Source organism: Oreochromis aureus, linkage group 12 (genome assembly GCF_013358895.1).
Source record: "Oreochromis aureus strain Israel breed Guangdong linkage group 12, ZZ_aureus, whole genome shotgun sequence".
NCBI classification, from domain to species: domain Eukaryota; kingdom Metazoa; phylum Chordata; class Actinopteri; order Cichliformes; family Cichlidae; genus Oreochromis; species Oreochromis aureus.
This window is the reverse complement of record NC_052953.1, coordinates 18403847-18428285: the sequence shown is the minus strand read 5'-3', so window position 1 is coordinate 18428285 and position 24439 is coordinate 18403847. Positions and strand designations below refer to the sequence as shown.

The 24439-nt window shown below is 40.4% G+C and overlaps 1 protein-coding gene across 1 annotated transcript; it reads right to left on the bottom strand.

Annotated features, from left to right (window-relative positions):
- Positions 1-279: 279 nt before the first annotated feature.
- Positions 280-24439, bottom strand: LOC116311874 (guanine nucleotide-binding protein G(q) subunit alpha). The gene is made up of 7 exons (XM_031729095.2): positions 23298-24439; positions 12568-12752; positions 8757-8911; positions 8501-8629; positions 7745-7874; positions 6820-6973; positions 280-4740 (listed from the first exon to the last, which is right to left on the bottom strand). The coding sequence occupies exons 1-7, from the start codon at positions 23431-23433 to the stop codon at positions 4550-4552; spliced, it is 1080 nt and encodes a 359-aa protein (XP_031584955.1). The 5' UTR covers positions 23434-24439; the 3' UTR covers positions 280-4549.

Genomic DNA, 24439 nt, shown 5'->3' with positions numbered 1-24439 from the left:
ATTCTGTTTTTTCTTTAACCTATCTTTTTAACCATCTGACAGAGAAAAAGACCTCATCCTTCATCCTTTCAGTGATGATCCTTACAGTATCCTGGATCCATTGAACTGGCCTTTGTACGGTTTAGAGTTCTACTTTACAAGATTCGCTTAAACTACACTCTTGGAAGTTTGTCATACAAACTGTATTTAAAATTCAAAACCACTCAGGTGACCTGATCAAACATACAGTGTAGAGGTGATCACAGGAAAAAAGTTTTTAAAAATCACAGTCGACAAGAGTTGAAAAGAATGTTGCTTCATTCAGAAACAAGTTGAAGGAGTGCGAATTTATGAATACAGGAAACAATTTTACACAATTATGATTGGAGATCATCATAACACTATTTCAAAAATGGTCATCAAACTTCATATATTAAGGATTCGGATGCAAAGAAACCCAAGAGAAAAAAAAAAGCTGAAAGCAATAAAAATGATGTGTCTGACACTTCAATAAAAGAAGAGTTTATGGGTTGCTTTCCCCCACTCTCACTCCCACCTCTCACCCTGTAGTTCTCAGTGTACTGTACACAACACTGGACTGCTCTTGAACATACTGCATGGAATCTGAACAGCAGCGGAGGTGGCCGACAACGTGTGTCACCATGTCAACATCAGCTGGAGTCTTGGCTCTCTTAAAGAGGAAAATCCAGGCTCAGCATAGCTCACATGTGCTCACTCCAAACAATGACAGGAGCACCAACACTCGCAAAGCTTGGAAACAAGTCCTGCGTGGCTCACATTTATGACAAAGCCCATAATGTGCACCCTGCAAGTTGAGATATATTTCTTAATCCCTGTCTGACAAAACCTAAACGTTAACGTGAGATCCCGGATAGGCTGAGATTTCAGCTTCAGCTTTGTAAAGTCCTTTTTTAAGGCTCACATAGGCGTGCAGTTGCCATTCTGTGTGTTGAAAGCAAAATGTGGTTTATTTTTATTTATTTGTTTTGAAGCAAGGATTGTCCCTTTAAGTAGCAGGGTTTGTGTGAACAGCCGCCTATTGACAGCAGGGAAACAGATATCACTGCAAATCTATAATTGATGATCATTAGCACTGATGAAGCTGAAATCTTAGTTCAGCTTCAAAACATTCATCCCTGGCAACATCTGACACAAACTGGCCCCAAATATCAGTCCTGTTAGGCCCGGCTGTCGATAAGTGGTTACTGTAAGATCTTCACTGAATTCAAGTACACCGAGGACTGGACTGGAAATTAACTTGTCGCCTGCCAAACTCAACCATCCATGTATGGAATTTCACCAGCCAGCTGAAATACCTGAAAACAACAGGACCTCCAAACGAGGGCTGGTAACCTGCCAGATTGGCTGGCAGACGCCAAAACACAGCCAAATGTGGAGGGGAAAAAAAACAACACCCAGCAGGTGGCCGCCGGTGGGTTGAGTCCAGATTGTGACACCTTTTCAAGCACATTCTACACATCCTGATGCGTAGGAGCAAATGCTGCTTTAATCTGGCAGCTCGGTGCCTTAAGATGCACCGTGCTGTGGGTTTTAAGACAAGAATCTGATGTGACAACATCATGAAATCAACAGAAAGCGTGTTCTGATTACAACTCAGTCACAATGTGCTTAAAATATCATGTATTTATGTCACATTAGCTACATGAGCTACACTTCAAAGCTGTTTCTTTTCAGCACAGAGTGACGGTGGAAAAGACCACCAAGCCTAAAAAACCCGAACAATCCTCCAGCTGCACATCGGGACAATATCGGCTGCACTAGCTTCACTTCTCGTAAAAACACAGGTGCCTCGCATGGGACGTCAGAGGCACAGCTTATTCAGTAAGGCAATATGTACACGTGAACTGTATTTTTCTCTTATGCTGACGTTTCATAAATAAAGTCTAAAATAATACTGTACATTCTGGTGAAACGGTGGCAATCAAAGGTGGAAATGAAGTAAAAAAAATAATTAAAAAAAAGCAAAAATGAAACAAAGCACCTTCCTAATCAGGCCAATTGGTTAAGTCATTTCTTGCACTTTTGTGTACACGGACTCAGTACTGAGTTATTAACAGTATCTGGGAGAATAGGGGGGAAAAAAAAAAAGCAACAACATGTTGGCATTCCCATCGATTAACATAAACAAAAAGATAATTACAACTTTGTAACACAGTTTTTTTCCTTATCAAAAATCAGACACAAAGCGACAGATTGCCTGCCTGCGCCTCCTGCTCCTGCACTACAAAACAGTTTGGCTACAAATGGAGGCGGGTTGGTTTTGGTGGTGGTGGAAGTGGAAGTGGGGGTGAGGAGTGGAAGTGCAAGGCTTGTTAATCAATACTGGTTGAAAAGCGGTGAAAAGTAACGTAAAAGACATGGGTGAGAGAAGACGTCATTACATGTATGTGACGAGCGCTCTGTTCCTGAAGCCAGTTAAGAACTAAACTATTACAATTAGCCCTGTAGGTTAGATTCAGTTTGCAGTTGGGTTTTTTTGTGTGTTTTTTCCCATATAAAAATCAATTTAACAAAACGGCTAGTACTGGCACACCAATTGATCTATTCTCGGTTAATAATATTCCTCTTTTTGCAGTTCTGAAGCTGAACGATGTTTCATCGCTGAGAAATCAAACTGGCAAAACACAAAATTTACATTCTCCTCTTACAAAAAAAACAAAAACAAAAAACAATCAAAACAAACATGTAAATAACTTTTTTTTCTTCCAAAAACGAATTAGCCATTAGACATACAATACAATTACATAGATACATATTTTCAATACCGCACATTCAATCTGCCAAAAAACAAACAAAACAAATAAAAACAAAACAGAAAAAAAGTAATGATTACAAAGCCAACAAAGATGCTGCAATATATATAGAGAGAGATGTATGTACAATGATTATAGCATTCATAATTGCACTATGCCTCAATAAATGTTAATTACAGGCTTATGATCTAGGGAAGTGTTACGAAAGAAATTTTTTTTAAAAAGTATTCAAAGTAAGTCGGGGAATGAAGGACTACAGATCAGAAATGCCAATTAGAAACAAGAAGGGCTCACTTTGGTACAACTGAACGTCAACACTTTACCTTTCACACAGGAACTAGCCAGATTTACTCTCCACTGCTATTCAACTACAACAGTCAAGACAGCCGGGCTGTGATTGGACAATTACAAAGACACAACTAAAATGCGACTGGATAAGTCTGCAGGCTGGCACGGGCTTGGTGCGAGGGGCCTGCAGCTCACGGCGCAAGGTTGTGATTGGACAATTTTAGGCAGTTCAGCGCACCGGGTGTAGCTGCCCCGTCTTTCAGAGCCCACCAGCTCGCTGTAGCTCAGGTCAGTCCATGGTGGGTCGGTGTGTCGGGGGTGGGGAAGAATACCGCAGACTGTGTTGAACACTTCAAAAGCGTAAGAAATAAAATTTATTTAAAAAGACAAACAAACAAACAAACAAAAAACCCTCCAGGGTCGATACGTCGGGTCGGTAGAGTCAGTGAGTGTTTGTTAGCCCTGCTCTTTCCTGTCTGCAACACTTTTCATTTCAGTGAACAGCTGTGGAGTCTGGGCCTGTGTCTGTCTCACTTTCTTTTTTTTTTGGCATTTGGCAATAAATATACATGTTACCATAATAAAAAGCGTTAATGTGGCACAGTTGAACATAATCATTTAAACATATCGTCTGATAAATTATTACCTCTCGGCTCCCTTCAGTTTGTGTAAAGTGATCGCTGCCATGGTTCATCTTTACATGACAAAGCAGAAGTCCCTGTGTGCTTCCTCACTCTGTTGCTCAAAGCTTTTTTTCCTTCTTTTTTTTTTTAATTTTCAAAGCCATTTTCACTCACATTTCTGAACTGAACGGATCTATCGCCAGCTGGAAACCATGACATGACCGTCACTTGACACACGACTTGGGTTGTTCCCTCCAAAACACATGCTCGACTCACTGAATGGTACCAAAAGCCAATGCAAAGTAAGATTAATAAAGATCTAAGCCACTCGCATATATCAAATGAATTTTAAATCATTTTAAAAGAGATCACAAATTCTGCCTACTCATCAAAAGACTTGCCAATCAGTCTATCAGATTAAAAAAATAAATAAAAAATGAAGCCATCTAACACATCACTCCCTGCTGGGCAAACAGGTAAACGCCCGTGATGAAGCTTCAGAATGAAACAACAGGTAAGGAAGAAGGTTAAAAAAAGGAATTCAAACTTCTTTTTTCTTCTTCTTTTTTTATAAAAAGGCAGGAGGGACAGAAACACACTGCATTCATTTGAGCGCCTTCCACCCAACCCTCGCGAATATCCTGTCCCCGCTTTTTCATCACTTCTTAAATAGCAAGATAACATTTACTTTGCTCACCCCTCGAGGAGTCAAGAGATCAGCAGACAGCAAATAAATTAGTATTATGCAACCATTAGATTTTTTTTTAAATGTGTGTGTGTGTGTATATGATCTATCTTTTCACAGATTGCGTCAGTCAGTGTGTGCTGAGGGCCCGCAGTCGGAACACCCTGCTCTGCCCTGCTCTACACCAGGTTGTACTCCTTTAGGTTGAGCTGCAGGATGGTGTCTTTGACGGCTGCAAAGACGAAACGGATGTTCTCTGTGTCAGTGGCACAGGTGAAGTGAGAGTAGATGATCTTGTCGCTGTCTGGGTTCAGGTCCACAAACATCTTGAGGATAAACTCTCGCCCTGCTTGGGCATCCCTCTGCGGACCTGCATAGGGGAATATCGTGGATCAGTATACATGCACAGCTATAAATTACCACAATATCAGCGTGGAGATCCTCCATGTTTTGTTTTTTTCATGGTTTTTTCCTACCATACTTGTCGGATCATTCCAATTTATGCACCACGACTGTATCTCAGGTCTGCCAGCCCCAGATTTTTATTTGCCCTAGAGCTCAAGCTAAAAACATTGTGAAGCTTCAGGTAGTACTTAGAAAACTTTACTCACTGCAGTATAGCGACGTGCCCTCAAATCTCTACCTGTGCACATTTCACATTATATGTTAATTGGTACACATTTTTTAAAGCTCTACATGTATACGAGTGATGTTGGAGGCAGGAGCACAAATGACTTATCTTATAAGTAAGTTTCTGATGCAAAAAACTACTAAGGCCAAAATTCACAGCAAATACAATTAAGTTTTCCCAGAAGAAATGTTTGCATGAAATGCTTCACTTATAATCAACACCTCTCTTCTGTGGCTTAATTATGTTGCTATGGATACCCAGCTGTTAGTTTTGGCTCACTCAAAACTAACAGATATACATAAGAAAGAGAATATCATGGGGCAACCAGTTAAGCTTCAGTCTAACATTATTTCCTTTTCTTTCTAAAGCTGTACACTTTAAAATACCAAAGCTATGAGCCTTGAATGCTGTAACACTTTCTTTATGTACTTTTATCATGTCCCCACAACAGTAAAATACCGATACAATGGTGCATAGTGCATGGCAAATGTGGTAGTGTAGTACACTGTTCGCTGTAATGCTGTCAAATTATGCATGGCTAATGTAAACAAGCTGTTATGTTGAAGACATTTTTCCATCACCTCTCTGCACTGCTTGAATTCTTATATTTTATCCAAGACGTTGTAATCTGTTAAAAAACCCATTTACAAATGTTTGTGCTCAAAGTTACATTTACAGTGAGAACGATCTTTCAGATACAGAGTTAGAAATAGCACCAATGATGCGGTACGTGAAAAATACTCAATGCTTTTGCCATTCAAAGTGACCAATCATAGCTGGCCTTTAAATAGACAGGAACTAATGTGGAGCATGACAAGAATTACATATTAAATCTGTTCTAGTGCACTCCAGAAATAAAATTATGATCTTGTAAATTAGCACAAAAGGGCCACTTTAAAGCACTTGAAATCTGCATCATTTGATATCGAGTTTGAAATATTTTTTCTGCAATTATTTCCTCAAATCAAATATGTGTAATTTAAAAAAAATGAAGAAAATAGCAGAGATTACTCTGATACAATAAAAGCTGTGTATCAGATATTATACTGTAAGCAGAAATTTCCTGCCATGGTTAACCCGTCAGCTCTACGAACTAGTTCCAATGGACCCCCAGTCAAACTGGGATGGAAAGCTGTCAATGACCCCCCTTGACAACCACCGGTCACTGGGTGGTGAGCAGTTACTAGCAGTGGCTAGGTGAAAACGGTCGTAATGAGGTGTAGATGTTATACCGAAAACCTTGTGATTGCTTTGCAGGTTTCCATGGCCGTCCGTAGTTTCCATAGAGGACGCCGACTCATCTGCAAAAGCTTGGCATCTACTTGCTGAGTGATACCGAAACTGTGAGGACAGCGCAGACAGGAAATGAAGACTGTTTGCCTTCAAAGTAAAAGTCTGAAAGCAAGTTGGTTGCAGTGATGAGGCACTTTTACTTTGGAGACTAACAGCCTCTATTCCCAGTTTGAATCACACTTTTTTCCAGGTTTTACGACCGCTCTGCAAGTGTTTCTACATCTACAGGCAGCTACGAACATCACATCGCAATCAACAAGGCCCCTCTGTGATTTATTTCACCTAGCTACCTCTGCCACTTCTCACCATCCAGTCGGGGACTTCACATCTTTCCATCCTGACTGGAAGTTGCTGCGTGACTGAAGCCTAACAAAAATAATGGCGCAGCAGGTGATCTGTGAATTTAAGAGTTAAACAAAACATGACGTCTTTACTCAAAAACACCTCAACAGTCTTGATTTTGGAGCTTCACGTAAGCTCTGTCAGCGTTTTGGTACGAGCACTCTTAAATGATTCAACACTCACCATCATACTCTGGGAAGTAGTCAACCAGATGAGAGTACATAATCTTCTCCTCCAACAGGTCCTTCTTGTTGAGGAACAGAATGACTGAGGAGTTTTGGAACCAGGGGTATGTGATTATTGTCCTAAACAGAGCTTTACTCTCCTCCATCCGGTTCTACACAGAGTATATGTGAGGGGGGGGGGGGCAGAAGGACGGAAATAAAGAGATAGTTAGTCACTTAATTAAAAACCAGTCCTTCAACCTGATTAAGTGCAGATTTTAATAACCGTTTCACGGCACCAGAGGGAGAGCAGTAAGGATGAGAGAGTAGGGCAATCATGTTTTTAATTTCTCCCTCGCACTCGATTTCAAACAACCCTTCTCATAGCGAGTCTTACACCTCTCAGTGCTGCTGTTTATCAAAAGCACAAAGCAGAATGCCTTCTTTTATATTATATAATAAAAACTATGTAATGCTATTGGAATATAAAGGTTGTGAAGCTGGTCAGTCTTCTACTTTCACAATATGCAGGCTTGAAAAAAAAAAAAGGAGGAAAACAGATGAGTGCAAGAAAAAAAAAACAGCAACAGACAACACACATATGAACGCACACCTGCTCATTAATACACTTTAAAAAAAAAACCTGACACATCGATTCTTCTTAAGAAGGAGACGTGGCCTTAGGCAGCATTCAAAACAGCTGGCTGATCATTTACAAGGGAAAAAGAGCTGGAGCACCACCGAGCAGCCCGAGAACCTGATTTCCATTGTTTTAAATAGGGAAAGCTTTTATCTTTACAAACAACTAATCTCTTATGTCACATGAAATAAGGATTTTCAAATGGGAATTTATTGAGAGCATCCTTTAAACCATTTAATCTCTCAGTAGTTTGGTGAAATTTCTCTTGGTCTTTCTAAAATAAATAAATAAAAGGACAAATCACCTCGTTATCCGACTCCACCAAAACTTGGTCGTACTCGCTGAGCGCTACCAGGAACATGATTGATGTGACGTTCTCAAAGCAGTGGATCCACTTCCTCCTCTCTGACCTCTGACCTCCTACATCCACCATCCTGTCATGGCAGGAGAGAGAACAACGTCACTGTAAGCACAGGAAGTGTCTGTGTGGTTGTCCTTTTGACTTAAGTGGTCAATTTGCCATTGACCACTTCTGAATCAGATATTCAGTGGATTTCAATCAGATTATTAACATAAAATTAAAGGGAACTTTGTCAGGAAAACATCTGATAAACTTAGAAGGCGAACCTGCGAGTCCATTACGTATCGAGTATAGTTTAATACCTGCATTAACAAAGCACAATATTCTTTTTAAATATTTTATAAGCTTATCAAACTCCTTGCATATAAAATATTAATCCCCAGTCTTACTTGTAAGTATAACCATCAGATGAGGTGCACCTCTTTCTAAAGGCAGAAGCAGAGTCCACAGGTTACTTGAGTGTCTTAAAACTCTCACAGAGTGAGTGCACTCATGTATTCTCACTGCAGTGAGAGCGTATCTCGAAAACACTGTTTACTTTCATTTCCTTTTCCTGAGGTCAGCTGATAGCTCCACCAAGTTATTAAGATATTATAACAATGTCATACAACACCATTTCAGTGAACAGTGGTTGTGCTTTTGTTATACATAATGACACAGCACTGCATTTTCACTTTTTAAATAACAATTCGATCTCACCTGAATATGACACTCTGCAGGTCAAATGGGTATTCAATAATGCCTGTGGTTGGAACTCGAACCCTCAACACATCCTGCTGGGTGGGAAGGTAGGCTGTCTCAGCGATCCGATCCAGTGAGTTCAGGTAACTGAGGAGGCAGGCAGTAAAAACAATCCAGCACCTCACAGACACTAGAAATCTCTTTCCTGAGATCTATTAGAAATCTGTTGAACAGTTTGACGCCTGTTTCCTGAACGGCTGTCGGCTGTACTCACTATTTAGTAGAGTCCGAGAGCTGGTATTCCCGCCTTCGATCGTAACACTCCTGGATGCCCGGGTCATTCCATAAGCTCTTGATTGCATCGACGTAGGGATTCTCAAACTTGTTGATCTTCTCTACATCTACCTCTCTCACTATGTTGGCGTGAGCCTGGTGGAAAACAGAAACTTAACTTATCAAAACTTTATCAAGCATTCAGTATCACACACACACACACACACACACACACACACACACACAAATTAATCACTGCACAGGTTACACAGTCCTAATTATCACTGGTGTATTTTCTGCTCTCACTCGCTTATTCTATATGCAGAAATTTCTTTGCACCCTTGGGCTCAGCAGGGACCTAATATCTGAAGCACAAATCCCACTGGGCCTATTAAGGGGAAAGTTTTGTCGCCCCAGATTCCCACTAAAACTCTGCTGTGTCCCATGGCAAGAGATCAACACGTGACTGAATGTTGAAGTGTTGAGCAACAGTGCAGCACAGCTACTCCTGATGATTAGGACGGATACGTAATGTTTGCATTTTGCATGCATGGGTGCTTCCATGAGTGTGAAATGGAGAGGCATTGAATCTGAAAATTCAATCATAAGTGAAATACAGAAACAAAAAACTTAAAAACTATTCAGATTTTAACATGAACAGACCTTCTGCCTCCATCAAAGTGAGTTAGGACTTGATGCACATTTTCCCCTAGCAACTGGAGGTTGCCAGATCCCACCCAAGATGGTGAGGCAATGTGCTAATGAATGCTTGTAATAGAAAATATTAAATATGTTTAATTTTACTGTGTGGTAGACGTACATATCAGTGCCTCACGTTTCCTTTTTTACTTTAACTGTAAACAGGGTAAACATAATAGAACAAACCACTCTGAGGTACATGGGGGGGGATCCATTTTTCTAAATTAAAAATGTATTGTTTTTCCATATATAATATGGACAAAAACCTCCATAAAAGAAGTGAGGTTAGACCTCCTTTAAACAAGGGAGCTCAATTAAAGCTGTGGAATCTGAAGACAATGCAGTAGCGCCTTAAACCTGCATTTTTCTCAATGGCCACCAGGTGGCGAGGCGTGTGATTGCAAATACTTTTCTGGTCTCATAAAGAACAGCTCTCTGACTCGAACTCTGTAAGCACTTTTCCTGTTTACAGTCTCAATCACTTATTTCTGGTCATATTAAATCAAAAAATTAGTCCATTTTGTAAATTTTGGTCATATTGTGTTTTGGAAATAAGGATTTTCTGAGATGCACTCACTGGCTAACAACTCATGACTGACAATCGGTCAGTTTCAGACTCGGACTCATTCCTTAAAATTCAGTTTCAAAACCAAATGGAGACTACAAAAGAAGGTCATCCAGAGGCTTCAAGATGGGACATGTGTTCATCAATTACATTGTCTACAGTGGCTTTAGCCCCACCAGTGATGTAAAGAATAGATTTACTTTTAACTTTGCAGTTGCCATATTTATTTAGATAAAACCATTCAGCAAGTTCCTAAATCTAATATGGCTGAGTAAATCTTTTGTGATGACACAGATATGAGTCAGTACATTACATTCTAATTGAAGTTAGACTGAAATCATGATTGTGTATGACAAAAAAAAAAAAAAAAAAAGTTTGTGCAGTAGCAGACACACAAGAATGCCTTTCAATAAACTGCACATGATACTCGTGAAGATAATGGTAAACAGTACTTGCACACAAACAGAAATTAGCGTCCTTGCTTACAGAGATTGTGCGATTGACTGTAGAACTGGCGGATTAAAAACATAAATAAAGCCACAGAACAAGTCTTTTTACCAGCAGATTAACCACTCGTGCTGAACCTTCACAAATCAGTGACTGTATACATGCAGACACAGCATGACCTTTTACTTAACCGGCCACTACAAGCCTTGAAGTCCAGCACAAACACGGCTTCTGTTTTTAGTGTGGATCACCTAGTCCGAGACAGAGCTACAGTACATGACTGAGACGTGCATACATCGGACATGCGAAGACTGGAGTCTGAAGATAGAGGCCTATTTAAATGGGTGGGCCTGAAAGACTGTGAGAGTGACATTTACTATAAAAGCCCAGAAAGACACTGTAAACACAATTGATGGGTTTCATTTTCACTTCCCTTGTGATGTCAGTCAACTCTTTTGTCAAGGATAAAATACTTCCCATTTTACCCGTATGTATATGAGAGTAGAGGGATGTTGGGTACAAATTATGACAGGTTACACGGTTCCATTGTGCACATAGCTCTGATTTCATTAGACAGTCAGTTCTACCCTGTAGTACAGGTCCTAAAAGACTTTTACATCAACCTCCAATTGACTGTTACTACAAATCAGATGGTGGATGTGCAGTGTGCAAGACATGGCGGTAAACTGGAATGAGAACTGTACAATGAACCAAAAGCTTGGGAAGAAATTTCAAAGCAGAAACCCACCTGCATTTTGTTTCATAAAAATAGATCATAAAAGTATTACATTTAGTCAGCATATTCTGAATTATAGTGTTTAAGGTGGGTAAAATAATGGTGAAAATGCATAACTGATATACCACAATCAGTTTCGTTCCTCATGAAAATGCACACACGAGACGGGAAGCGAAAACAGCCATGCACCACATCTGCATAAACATGCACGGCTGCGATGTCATTTTAAATCTTGCAGGTTGCACTGATTGTCATATAACGCGCGCTTGGTCGACAGCAGTGACTGGGCTCCTCGTTTGTTACAGTCTGCATGTCTGGGGAAACGATGTGTTGTTTTGCACTATGAATTTAATGTCTGTAGAATAGCGTTGCTATTCAAACTTTCGAAGATTTCAGTGCTATTTGAAAACTGCAAACATAATTTAACAACACGTAGTGGAAGCCTCATACCTGGCTGAATGCATCTCACTTTAAAATACAAATAAATGATGCAACTGTGCAATCAGTCGAAAGTTCTAAGCTGTGCAAATCAGTATTAATTATGCAACGCTTAAAGCGGTTCCCAAAAAGAATGCACTGGAACGTCTTTGCACCCCTCTAATGGAATGAATGGGATCCAGTGGTCTACTTGCACATGTATTTTAGGGAAATGAGAACGCTGATAAAATGGGACAGACCAAAAATGCTGTCACATTAAAGTGTGCATTTGGTTTTGTGCATTATGAATAAAACACCTGATTTTAACCCTGACATACCAAACACAACATCTCTAAAAAAGGCTTTCATTAAACATCAGCCTGGACTGTAGTCTGATACAGAGAAACTGAAGACCACAGCCAGCCACCACCTGAAATACAGTAGCTGCGCCAAGGTGTGGACTCCTAAGCATCATTTCCTTTAATTTGTCACTTTCACATGGAAGAAACTTTGAGCAAAAACTCCCTGTACCAGTTCCCAAAGCTGTGAACACCAGGGTAACTCCTCTACAACAAAGAGGCCCTGCTGAAGTGTTAAGTACAGAGAGCAAGGTGAAATTTGAGCGAGTACTGTGGGGTATGGTAGCAGTGTAGAAGCAGGGATGGTGTGTATATATGCATGCGTGGATTTCAAGGAAATATGCAAACACAAATACTCAAAAGGGCGTGAAGAGTACTTGAGTGTTTTAAGGACACAGGAAGTCTATAAAAGGACAGGAAATGATTATGGATGGCTGTTACAAATAAGATAGAAGGCACTCTAAAAATACTCAAGCACACTGTAACACATCGTAGAGTCTCTCTCTCGCTCTCTCTCTAATTATTTGACACCATCAACTGCCATTTAAGTAGGAGAACGTGAAAAGCCGGAGTGAAAGAATCCATTTACCTTGTTGTGCTCATACTTGTAGGGGATCTTGAGCGTCTCCATGGCTCGGATCATGGCCTGCATGGACGTGAAGATGTTCTGATAAACCAGCTTGGTGAAGCCCCTTTTGTCCTCGTCAGAGTAACCGGTGCCGTGGATAATCCTCATCTGTTTGATGAATGTGCTCTTCCCACTTTCCCCAGTGCCTGAGAAAGTACACAGGAAAAGGGAACGCAGAGTTTATTTATACAGTAGGTTTGTGCAAAGTGTCATTTAACCAGACGGCGCATATCGTCTCCTGTGTCAGCAGTCATGCTTCTTAAACGGACATTCAGACTATTTTCACTGTTAAAAATTAATCCACTACTGTTAACTAGAGAAAAGGCATTAAAACCTTGCAGGGGAGACTTCTTGCACAGCCAGTGGTCTAAATACAGAACATAGGCGGCACTGATTGTACAACGTCCTTACCATGAGATTCTCATAGCTGTATGGATATAAAATGAATTTGATTGCACTGCATTTGCCACATTTATAGGGGCAAATCTGAAATCCAAGTGCAGATCATAATTAGCTGCTATAAACCAAAGCAAAAAAAGAAGGGACCCTGCAAGATCCTTACTTGGCTGTCAGCGTTTCAAGAGAATAAAAGAAAAATAAAATTCATAAAGACTTCTGCAGTGAAGTGTTTGTTTTCATTGAAAATGACAAAAACAAACTTGTGATTTTGGCATTAAATTAGTTTTTTAAACTACACTCTTTCATTCACATTCCATAATTACCTGTACCCCACAGCAATCCACCCACAGTAAAAAATTTAAAAATGCCGAAGCGCCGCTGTCTAACAGCCTTTTTTATTCAAGCTGCATTATTATATTTCACATCACGGAGGAAGATTGAACAAGCAAACAGGCAGGATTACTTTATAAAGTTGTAACAGAGACAGCCTGACATGGAGCAACACAAACTGCTGGTTGAAGACAATGTCCATACTCGTGTTGCATATTTAGGAGTCCTCAGTCCTCAAACTTCAGACAGTGCTGAAGGAATCAAGTCGGATACTGTCTAAATTACCCCTTTCCCAGTATAGCAGACAGTAAGAGATAACCTGCTTCATTTGCTTTAAGTTTACCAACTATTGACTGCTCTACTTTGATATGGACACAATCAGATGGTAAAACCTTTTTACGATGTAGTTTATAAACTGCTTAATATCCAAGCCAAATGTCCATGTTCAGTATCCACCCATGATTTTTTATGGGTACAAAGCTATTAGTAACCCCTTTTACACTACCCAGTAATTGGGTCCATTGATAATGATGAAACGCTGATTAAAGTAACTATGGTGAATGAAAGGGATTCTTGCAGAATTAGGAACATAAATATGTGTGTGGGGATATTTCCTATCCTAAGATGAATTGTGGCTTTTTGCAACAACATCCTGTCTTGGGATAAACATTTATACACACAGATGAACAGTACATGCACACGGACATACACATATGTACTCATCCACTCATGCGCTCACACATATGATATTATGTGCTGGTTACTTTTCCTCCCAGCCTGTTTGCTTAGTCTGGTGACAGACCAAGAACAACATCTCTGTCCTCTCAGCGGTGACAGGAACTATCTGGGTGTGAAGAACTGGGGGCGTAATTTCCCTTTCGTTCATTGAGAATCTTGGCAGATCAGTGGAACAGTCTTAACTAGTACCTCTTGGATAACTTCAAGGGAAAGGAGTGCACATGTATGTTTTGCATGTGTGCTGCAGTGCATATTAACTGAGCGTCTCTCTTATAGAAGTCTGAATATGCTGCACTTCTTTGTAACAAAAATGAAGCCAAAGCAGGCTCTCTAGTGTAGTCCAATAGAGCGAGCACTTTACACAGCAAACATACAGTCCAAAAATAATGCTGTACAAGAGAAAATCCTTTTTCTGCTGTGGGGCTGCCAATGTAGAAGCTTGCAGGGAGGTAGCAATCATTCTCCAAATTAATAAATGTGGCTTTGAGGAAAGGTATTAGAATACATTGTTTTTCCATGCATATTCAACTTAATTTGATGAATACCACAATGCATATGGTTTCTTTTCCACTAAACAAAGCAAAGAAAACCACATCTGTCCATTTATCCATTTTCTCAACTGCGTATCCAGGTCAGGGTCACAACTGGGGCTGAAGCCCATCTAAGCTGTAATTGGGTGAAAGGCAAAACTCATACAAGCCCATGCTTTATGATTTAGACCCGGATTTGTATTTGCTGTCCAAACAGGATAGTGTTATTCACCTTGTTGTTCCAGTCAATGAGTGGGAGTTAACAATTAGAATAACCTTAATAATGGGTATTAATTCTTTAACTAATTTTAAGAAATAATACATTCAAAACATGTTTTTTTCCTAACACCAGTGAAGTGGGTGACAGAATTAGCACATCAGAGTCTGAGGTGGGTAGAGTGGATGCTCTGGGTGAGGATCCCAATCACCAGGCTTGGTCTAGTATACACTCTCAGTACCTCCTTGGTAAGATGCTTTGGGTGGAGACTGCCCGGCCTACCTGCATGGGAAAGCCCCCAAAGAACTTTAGTGGTGGAGAATAGTGAGGTCTTGGCAGCTTTGCCTAGCATGCCTAGCTGGATACATATGAGTGGTAGCAAAATGGATGGATGCCGATGACATCATCCTGGTTGTCACAGGAAAAAAGTAAGGTACTCTCCTACAAGAATACTATATTTTTATACACATTACTTCATAGATTTGTACACAATTACTCGACAAGAAATCATAATCGCTTGACCGCATCTCTGTCTTAATGGATCTTTTCCATTATACCAATGAGTATAACAGGCACTGAAAAAGATAGGGAGACAGCAAATATGCTGTGTATGATTGTCTTCTGGCCATTAGTGGCTGCTGAGTCACGCTTCCAATCGATGCAGCGACCCCAGATTAACCCAAGTGTGTAATGGTGTCTATGGATCAGCATTACATCTGCCATGGCATGGGTGTGCCATGTCGCAGGTTCTATGAAAGTTGTCTGACTCAGAAGCAAAAGCACAATAAGACAAAAGACCAAAGAAAAAAAACAAAACCAGCTGCTCAGGCTTCCTTTTCCTTTAATTATTAAATATCCTGGGCATTTAAAACTTGACTAGAAGATACTCAGCACTCACACTTAAACCAAATAATAAGCACATCTTAAGTGTATCAAAGGGAAAATGAAAAGTTCTCCTGTTCACTGGCCAAATGACGTCTTGAACTTTGTGCTTTCAAGACTCGCCAAACTCCATTACTGTCTGCGGTGCGCAGACATTTTAAGAATGTACCTCATTTTAAACTGACTCTATGAGTGAAAAAGAAAGTCATTCACTTCCAAGTTCTTAGCAGCACCTTAAGTAGAGTTAAGACACGAAGGCTGAGTGCCAGTTTCACTTTTACAAATACTTTCGATTTGTTCCTCATCGGCATGCATTATTGGACCTTGATTTTCAGCCTTGCTTCTAATGAGAGTTTAACAAAACTCAGACACTCTTTGGTCCTAAATTTGAAAGCGAAAACTATTCAGCTGTTGTACAGTTACAAGAATGACAGACTTGGATTTCAATCTTCTCCCTCTCAGTTACTTTGATAGGAGTTTTTACATTTAATTTATTTAACTAACCAAATAACAGAAGCTCCCTAATTTTAACAGCATCTTGTATTCAAAATATACATTAACACTAAATGCAAGAGAGTAAACACTTTTCAGGAAATGATAAGTGATTTAGTTCATTATTTAGTTCCTTACAACTGACTAAGGTCAGTTATACATGTGCATAACTGACCACTGCTGTGAGTGGGACCCTGTGTTTAACAAACTTAACTGGATGACAGGAAAGTACATAAAATAAACCTTACTTTATTAAGAGAATTTAAAACTCTTGAACAATAAACAGATATATTTATATTTTAACGGTTCTAAAGAAAATCCTATAGGAGTCGGATCAATTTGGTGTTAATGGGACTGAAAAGAGCCAAAACACTCCACAGAAAGGTGAATTCAGTAGAACTACTGTGGTGCATCAAGGTGCCTTATTAAACCATATTCTCAATTTCTTCAGGACTGTTGCATTGCGAATACTTTTAAGTCAAAAAGCGTATAAAAGATCTGGAGTTGGTTCCAAGTGCTTAACTTGCATTTGGTAGCTATTTACTGTAATTCTCAATAAGAGGTTGACAACAATCTGGTACATGCTTAAAATGCATGTACACTGACGAGCTCAGCAACACCAAAACACCTGAAAGACCACAGAAAACAACTAAAGTGCATGATTGCATTTTTTCCCTTGATTACGATACAACGTCTAACTAACTCAAGAACAATCAGTCTCACTGAAGTCTTTGTCTCACTGAATGGACTTTGTTGACTCGGTCACAAGTGTTTATTGATAATCAGACTCCTGCTGGAAGCAACAGGATGAAGTGTGCAGGGCTATACTATCTCCTCAGATTCAACCAGATGGTGCAATACTGATCAGGCACAGTGCAAATGGATAATAACCCAAAGCATACTGCAAAAGCAACCCAAGAGTTTCTCAAGGCAAAGAAATGGGATATTCTTCAATGGCCAAGTCAGTCGCTTGATCTCAAGTAGAAATTTGGCCCTTCAATCACATTCACATTGACTTAAAAATCTATTTTGGAGGCACAATTTTGAAAAATTGTCCAAAAGTGGACCCAACTATCATAAAATCTGGAAGCTAAACAATGACATTGAAATGAATAAAAATGACTTAAACACTGATTGATACGTTAATCAAAACATAAGACACCTTTAGGCCTTCCTCTAACAATAACAGCCATGTGCTTGTGAAAGAGTCGCTATAAGTAGGGCTGGACTTTGTTCAGTCATAGCCATGACACAACATGGTAAATGGACTATTTCTTACAGAGAGCTTTTCACTCAAAGCGCTTTACGCAAATTGCATCATTCACCCATTCACACCAGCACTGATGCAATGATTTTCTAAATTATTTGGTTGTTTAAAATTGACATTCTAGAATATATCTTTTGTGTTTGTTGAGGTAAATCTATAACCTAAGTTGTAAAGGCATCTTGTGTTTCGAGTCCATCCCACTTGTCTACAAATTAATTTTCGGCATGCATGTGAAAGTGTGTAAAGGGGGACAAGCACCGAAAACTAGGTTCAATGGTCCCTTAAGGATTGGAGCTGGGTCATGCCACTTTCGTAATTGAGCAATTTTAAATTAATTTAGCAAATGTAGACAAGCCCAATAATTAGTCATGTTTAACCCATTTCAGAGTCAACAGACGCTTCAGACCTCAATGATAAAACAAGAATTGTCTATTATTAGTGGTATCTATTATTAATCTACAAATTATTTTCTAGATAAAGTAAATATGCCTAGATTCCCACAACAGCCCATGGCCAAAAGAGAGTTTTGAATGGGTTTCTTCAAATTTGGCCACTTGGACTGATAACAATTTGTCGTTGACCTTAAACCAACAATGTAACACAAAACAGGTTTTTGTTCCTGCCATAATTCAAGAGTTTATGTGCCAATAAAGGCAATTTCCTAAAATAGCTAATAGAGTACAAAGCTAAAAAAAAAAGATGACATGATATATCCAGCAGTTCAAAGGCCAACTGGCCGTTATTTAAAAGCAATAACAGAACAGAAAAGTAGACTGTGATCATATTTCATACTGGGTCAGACACTAAACGCATGGCACTAATCTTGCCCCCTTCCATAAAATGATGCTAAAGTCTTTACTGCATTTAGACTCACTTGCCTCTTGCTAGTACTGGGTTGGACCCCCTTTTGCCTTCAGAACTGCCTCAACTCATCCTGACATAGAATGAACAAGGTGATGGAAACATTCCTCAGAGATTTTGGGTTTTATTGACCTGAGATTTGTCAGCTGCATATCCATGATCTCAATCTCCTTTTCCACCACATCCAAAAGGTGCTCTATTGGATTGGGATCAGATGATTGCAGAAACCATTTGAATACAGTGAGTTCATTGTCATGTTCAATGCCAAGAAAATATCCCCCAGACCATTTCACCACCAGCCTGATACAAGGCAGGATGGATCCACAAGTTCATGTTAAAGTCAAATTCTAACTGACAGCTGACTGTTGCAACAGAAAACACTCAGACAAGGCAATGTTTTTCCAATATTCTGTTAACCAGTTTTGGTGAGTCTATGTGAATCATAGGCTTTCCTGTTCTTTGCTGACAGGAGTGACACCTGGTGTGGTCTTCTGCTGTTGTAGACCGTTCAATGATTCTCATCTGCACACCTTGGTTGTACCGAGGGGTTATTTAAGTTTCTGTTGTCTTCTTAACAGTTTGAAACAGTCTGGTCATTCTCCTCTGACCTCAACAAAACATTTTTAGCAATAGTCAAAACTAAATCCCATTTTGACTATTGAGGTATACACACCAATGACCACTAACCACATGACATTAACTAGTAAGCCATATTGGATGTATGACAATCGTGATGACTATACAGGCTAAAGTGAATAAGGTCCTAGTCACACAGGCTTAGAGACTGGTCCATGGCGACCAATAGTCATGAAGATAAAAAATGAGAACTCCTCAGGTGGCTTAAAGTGGCTGCATGAGGTTGATAGCAGTCGCTGATGAAATGATTGCTAAAAGGCCCACTCGTACAGGCCTAGAATCTAGAAATGGACAGTGACCCTTATTTTTTCATAGGACCCATCTGGGACCCACCCAGATGGGTCATGTACTCCCCAACCAGTTGGCAAAAACATGATTACTTTGATTAGTAGCATATTGCTGGGGTTACCTGTAGTTTGCATAAAAAAGGGAGACCTGTCTAAAAATACTCTCCAGCTACTCTCCAACCTGTAGAGAAACTGTGAAAAGTGCAACAGAAGCCATAAATGGAAACCATTTGCTGTCAAAGTAAAAACTGTAGATTTTGAAAAATACCAGTTGCAGTGCAAAGACACAACTTTTACTCTGAGGGTGAACCTTCACTCCGGTTTGCATCACACTTATTTAAGTTTTAGTACTACATGGCGAGTAATTGCCTGTAGTTTTTCACGTTTGTCTGCAAACTCTCAGTCATGTAAATCTGCTAGTAACCAAAGCAATCACTAGAAGGTTTTTGGAGCAGCACTTTCTTAGAAATCAGTTTCACTTACTGAGAGTCAGCTACCTCCATCAACCACTACCGACTAGTTGGTGAATACACATTCTTTCCTGGCATCAAGCATTGTGGACAAATCTTGAGTGATGTGCACATGATGTCATGTGAGAAACTCCGATAAAATGCAGTTCAGAGCTCAAATACTGTGCTTCTAAAAAGATGTGTAGTAAGTATGCACTTTTCTTGAACTATAGGCACTCAAAGTCTAAAGCTTTTTGCCCCAACTACTTCAGGACAATGTTTGGTCATGGGCACATCAGTTCAACAATGAAAGTGTAGGAAATTTAAGTTTAAAATAAAGCACAATATCCAGTGTAGACTTTTTTTAATATTAAAAAAGGTCACTGTACAACGGCAGAAGGAGCTTGATTTATAATACCAGCTAATAAACTGGACTCCATCCCAGTTGACTGCTGGACTTTGCCAATAACTCTAACTAACTTTTAACTTTTGTAACTAACTGTAACTTTTATTGACACAATTTCTAGGCATAGTCAAGTGATGGATAGTTTCTGCTTGAGTGGCTTCAAGATCGAGATCTTGGGGGCAGTGTGAAGCAGCGGGAATGAGAATTAGCATTTCGAAGTCTGATTGCAATGGTTCTCAACCAGAAAAGAATGACCACTCTGAATCAGGGACAAATAGCTGGAAAGTGGATGAGTTTAAGTATCTCAGGATTTTGTTCACTAGTGAGGCAAGAGTTGATTGGGGAAACTAAAATACAGATTGGGGTCATGTCTGCAGCGATCTGGATGCCGTGACAGTCTGTAGTGTGGAGCTCAGTCATTCAGAACAGGTTCAGTAGTAGAGCTGCTACTCCTCCACACCAAAAGGAGCCAATTGAGGAGGTTCGGGCATCTGACTAAATTACCTCCTCGGTGCTTCCTAAGTGTGGCGTTTCAGGCACGTACTACCAGGAGAAGGTTTCAGAGCAGCTCAGCCTGGGGGACATAGAGATTATATCTCTGTCCCCCAGGCTGAGCTGAAGGAAGTGGTTGGAGGGAGAGAGGGTCTGGACTTCTCTGCTTAGACAGTTGTTCCTATAACCTGAACCCAGATAAGCAGCAGGGAATGGATGGATGGATGGATGGATGGATGGATGGATGGATGGAATATTCAGGCACAATGGAGATTTTTTTTTTTTTTTTGCTAAAGTCACCTGGCTCTTCTTTTTTTCAGGTTTATGAAGAGTAATTTTTTTTTTTTTTTTTAACTAGAGAGTCTTTATTAGTCACTTATATGAGAGAATCCATGGGTATCTCCAGTATTTTAGCAAGCATTAAACAACATCTATGCTTGACAGCTTTTAAGAGAAACATATCAAGCCCTTCTCCCACTGAATCAACTCATCTACACTGTTGCTGGTAATGTATTCTCAGTCATCCAATAAGGTTAAATGAGTGTTAATTTCAGAACATTCCCATTATCCGGTTAGCTCTTAATGGACATGAGATACTTGAGGAATGGATTAAAAACTTGCAATCTTCTCATTTGCTGTGTAGCCTGTGTTTCAACATACACAATCCCAGTAGACACAAAGCAATTAGTGGTTTTGAAAGATTATAAGTGACGTTTTAAAAGCCAAGATGATTTCTGAAAAGCCCACTGATGGTCATCCTGAAAACTAGTGAACTTGACTTGGAGAGTTTAGTGGTCAAATCCATTGGGGAAATTAAGCAATTAGCAAGCTTGAAAAACTGAATACCCATATCCTGTCACTGTATAATAGCTCATAGAGCATCTGTGGTGACACAGTCATATAGAGCACACATCTTCACATATGCACATCTTCCTCTGTTTCACTTGACCACTTGTAATAGAAGTGGTATTTGTGTGCATTAACACACACACACACACACACACACACACAATCATTGTGAACTGAGAGCCCTGCATATGAGCTGATATACTGAATCAGGTCCAAAAATAAAATGGTTAATTTATCCAGGATTGCTTTAGATGCTCAAGCACGTGCCTGCCTATTGTATTTATGAATGCCTCTACATTCTACAAGGATTAATAAGGTCTATTGTCCTAGGTTAGCCTTGAGCATAACGCATTTCCTATTCATACTCTAATCGGCCTCTCCATGCTCAAACCTTAGATGTTTGTTATAACTCCGGAAAAAGCCACACAGCAGAAAAATGTCTATACTACCGTCTAAAATCTGTGCTGTTGTTTCTTGTTTTCCTGTCTCTACATAATCATGCTCCACTTCACTTTATATCTTTTTAAAGTAAAGTAAACCCCTCTGAAATACAACAGCCTACCCTTTCACTTTGGGCTGACAAATTTTCACACATTACTGACTAAAGATTAAATAAATACAAGATTATTAGAAACAGCTGCCCTCAAATCGTACACACTTTGTTGTTTAAGGTCACTGACTGCTTATGAATTTGCACAATGAACTTGTGGTGTATTATGAGAGATTAAGGGGCAACAGCAGCACAGTTATTTAACAAGGGTGGTGGCAGTGAGCTCCTTCAAATCCATTTAAGAGGGATTCATGTCATTGTTTTCTTTTAACCAGCACCCAAAGGTGTAAACTTCTCTCATCCAGTCCCTCTTAAGCATCACTCGGGAGGCAATGTTGCGATCTAAGGGTCTAAATGTACTTTAGACCATTGCCTTCTTGCATTTTCTAAGGAACTAAGTGAGGAGAGCAGCGGATCAGGAAGCGAGGTTTCTGGCACCACTCACCAGGACCACAGTCATCACATCTAATGGGCTTTTTGTTGAAAATCTAATTAAAACCGGGATGGTAAGTAGATGACTTGTTTTCCTCACATTTCTTCAGTATGACTAATGCTGCTTAACAGGATCTGCCCCCTTCTCCCCCATTTACAACCAAACACTGCAAAGACACAGTTACGAACGTCATTATTTAGGTTTTTTTTTTAAGAATTTAAATAACAATTTATAATTTTACTATTAAAACCATGATACATTACTTACTGTATTGGACCGAATACTGCTGTTAGCCTGGAAATTTAATATTCCACAATATAATATGCAGGAGCATACCATCACACACAGGTTTATACAGATTATAGGACAGCAAGTGGCCAAGCTTTCACTCTACACCGATATCTGGGATATAATGATTGCCAGGGTTATGTGTTGAGCTGCAAAACTGTCTTGATTGTGCCCAATAAAGCGCAGACTTTGGCCCAGCCACACTCTTATAAGCACACCGCCTGAATGCGCCCCTTAAGATCTGGCTGCACACAGGTTGTTGTCAAACCTGTAAAGAGCGTGGAGGAGTCAAAGGAGAGCTAGCGTCCATTTGTTTCCTCGACACTAGCCAGTCACAGTTATTCAAATCAGGTGGTTTTTTATATAGTGGAAGCCATGCAGGCCTTACTGGGCAGCATCTCCTCCCTCTGCTGACCTGCCAATCTGTGCACTCGACTCATAACACCGAGATATTTCTACCCCACCACCTAAACTTCACTCAGGTGGGGAACCCCCATTAATAAACCCCCACTCCCTACAGCCGACAAAGGCATTTTTAGTGAGAGAGGAATGCGGGCTTGGCATTGCTCTCCCCGTCGAGCTTACCGAGAAGCAACAGTTTCAGCTCCCGGCGTGCGTCCCTCTTATCCCGGCGGAGCTGCCTTTCGATCTCGTCGTTGATCCGCCTGGCTTCTTTCGCCTCCTCGCTGAGGCAACACGCCATTATGGATTCCAGGGTCATTCTCTCTCCTTTTGTAAAACTCGCACTCCTTTCCCCTCTTAGTGATTCATCCAGATTTCAGGGGCAGAAGGAAAGAAAGGAAAAGAAAGAAAGAAAAAAAAGACAGGCCTGTGAATGCCAAATAACGTCCTCATACAGGCCTACTGGTGGTGAAATAACGCGTGGACGCCCTTATAATGAGTCCCAACAGCGCACAGATTGTGGTGGAAAGGAAAATTAGATATTTGAGAAATTATTGACCCCCCCACCCCCTCCCCCTGCTTCGGGTCGCTTTTCTGGGGCCTCCCGACAGCTTCAAAACAACAGTCCAAAGCGGTTTCGGTGGAATATCTGTGCAATCTTAATTGGTGTAATCTGCTTTCCCGTCTCAATATGATCAACAGATCCTTTTAAGACACATCCTCCGTACTGCTCAGTGTGATCTCGTTAAGCATTGTCATCCGAGCCGGGCCACCCTCTCTTCAAAGTCGTCAATGTTGATATTTTTCATTAAACGAAATCCCTCGCGTTCAGGTTACCGTCTGCGGATGAGGGCAACAAGAAAAACGCATGAATAAGGCTGTCCGTTTATTTTCCAATGGCTCGACTCCCGGGCGTGGTAAGGCAGAATATGGCGGACTTTCACTCCAATCCGCTGGGCTGGGATACAGTACAGTTATCTCTCTCGGTGTGCTTAAAAAGCCAAGAAAGCCGCACATAACACAGCATTTCTGCCCGAGCTCTTGATAGAGAGGCGAAAAAACATCCCAGTGCGCCTCAGAAGGGAGCTCAAGTCCACGGTTCACGAGCGGAACGTGAAGAAAGGAATAACAGCCGTGTTGTTGCTTTTCCCCTGGCCAATCTTCTCCTTTTCCTCAATTCTCTTCATGTATTTTTATTGCACAGGCCATCCACTCCTCCGCTGGCAGGGTGACGTCGGCCTCCCATCGACCAAGGGGGAGTGTCACGTCAAACAAACGCCACACAAGTCATTTATACACCAACCTGTGGAATAGAAAATGCGTAT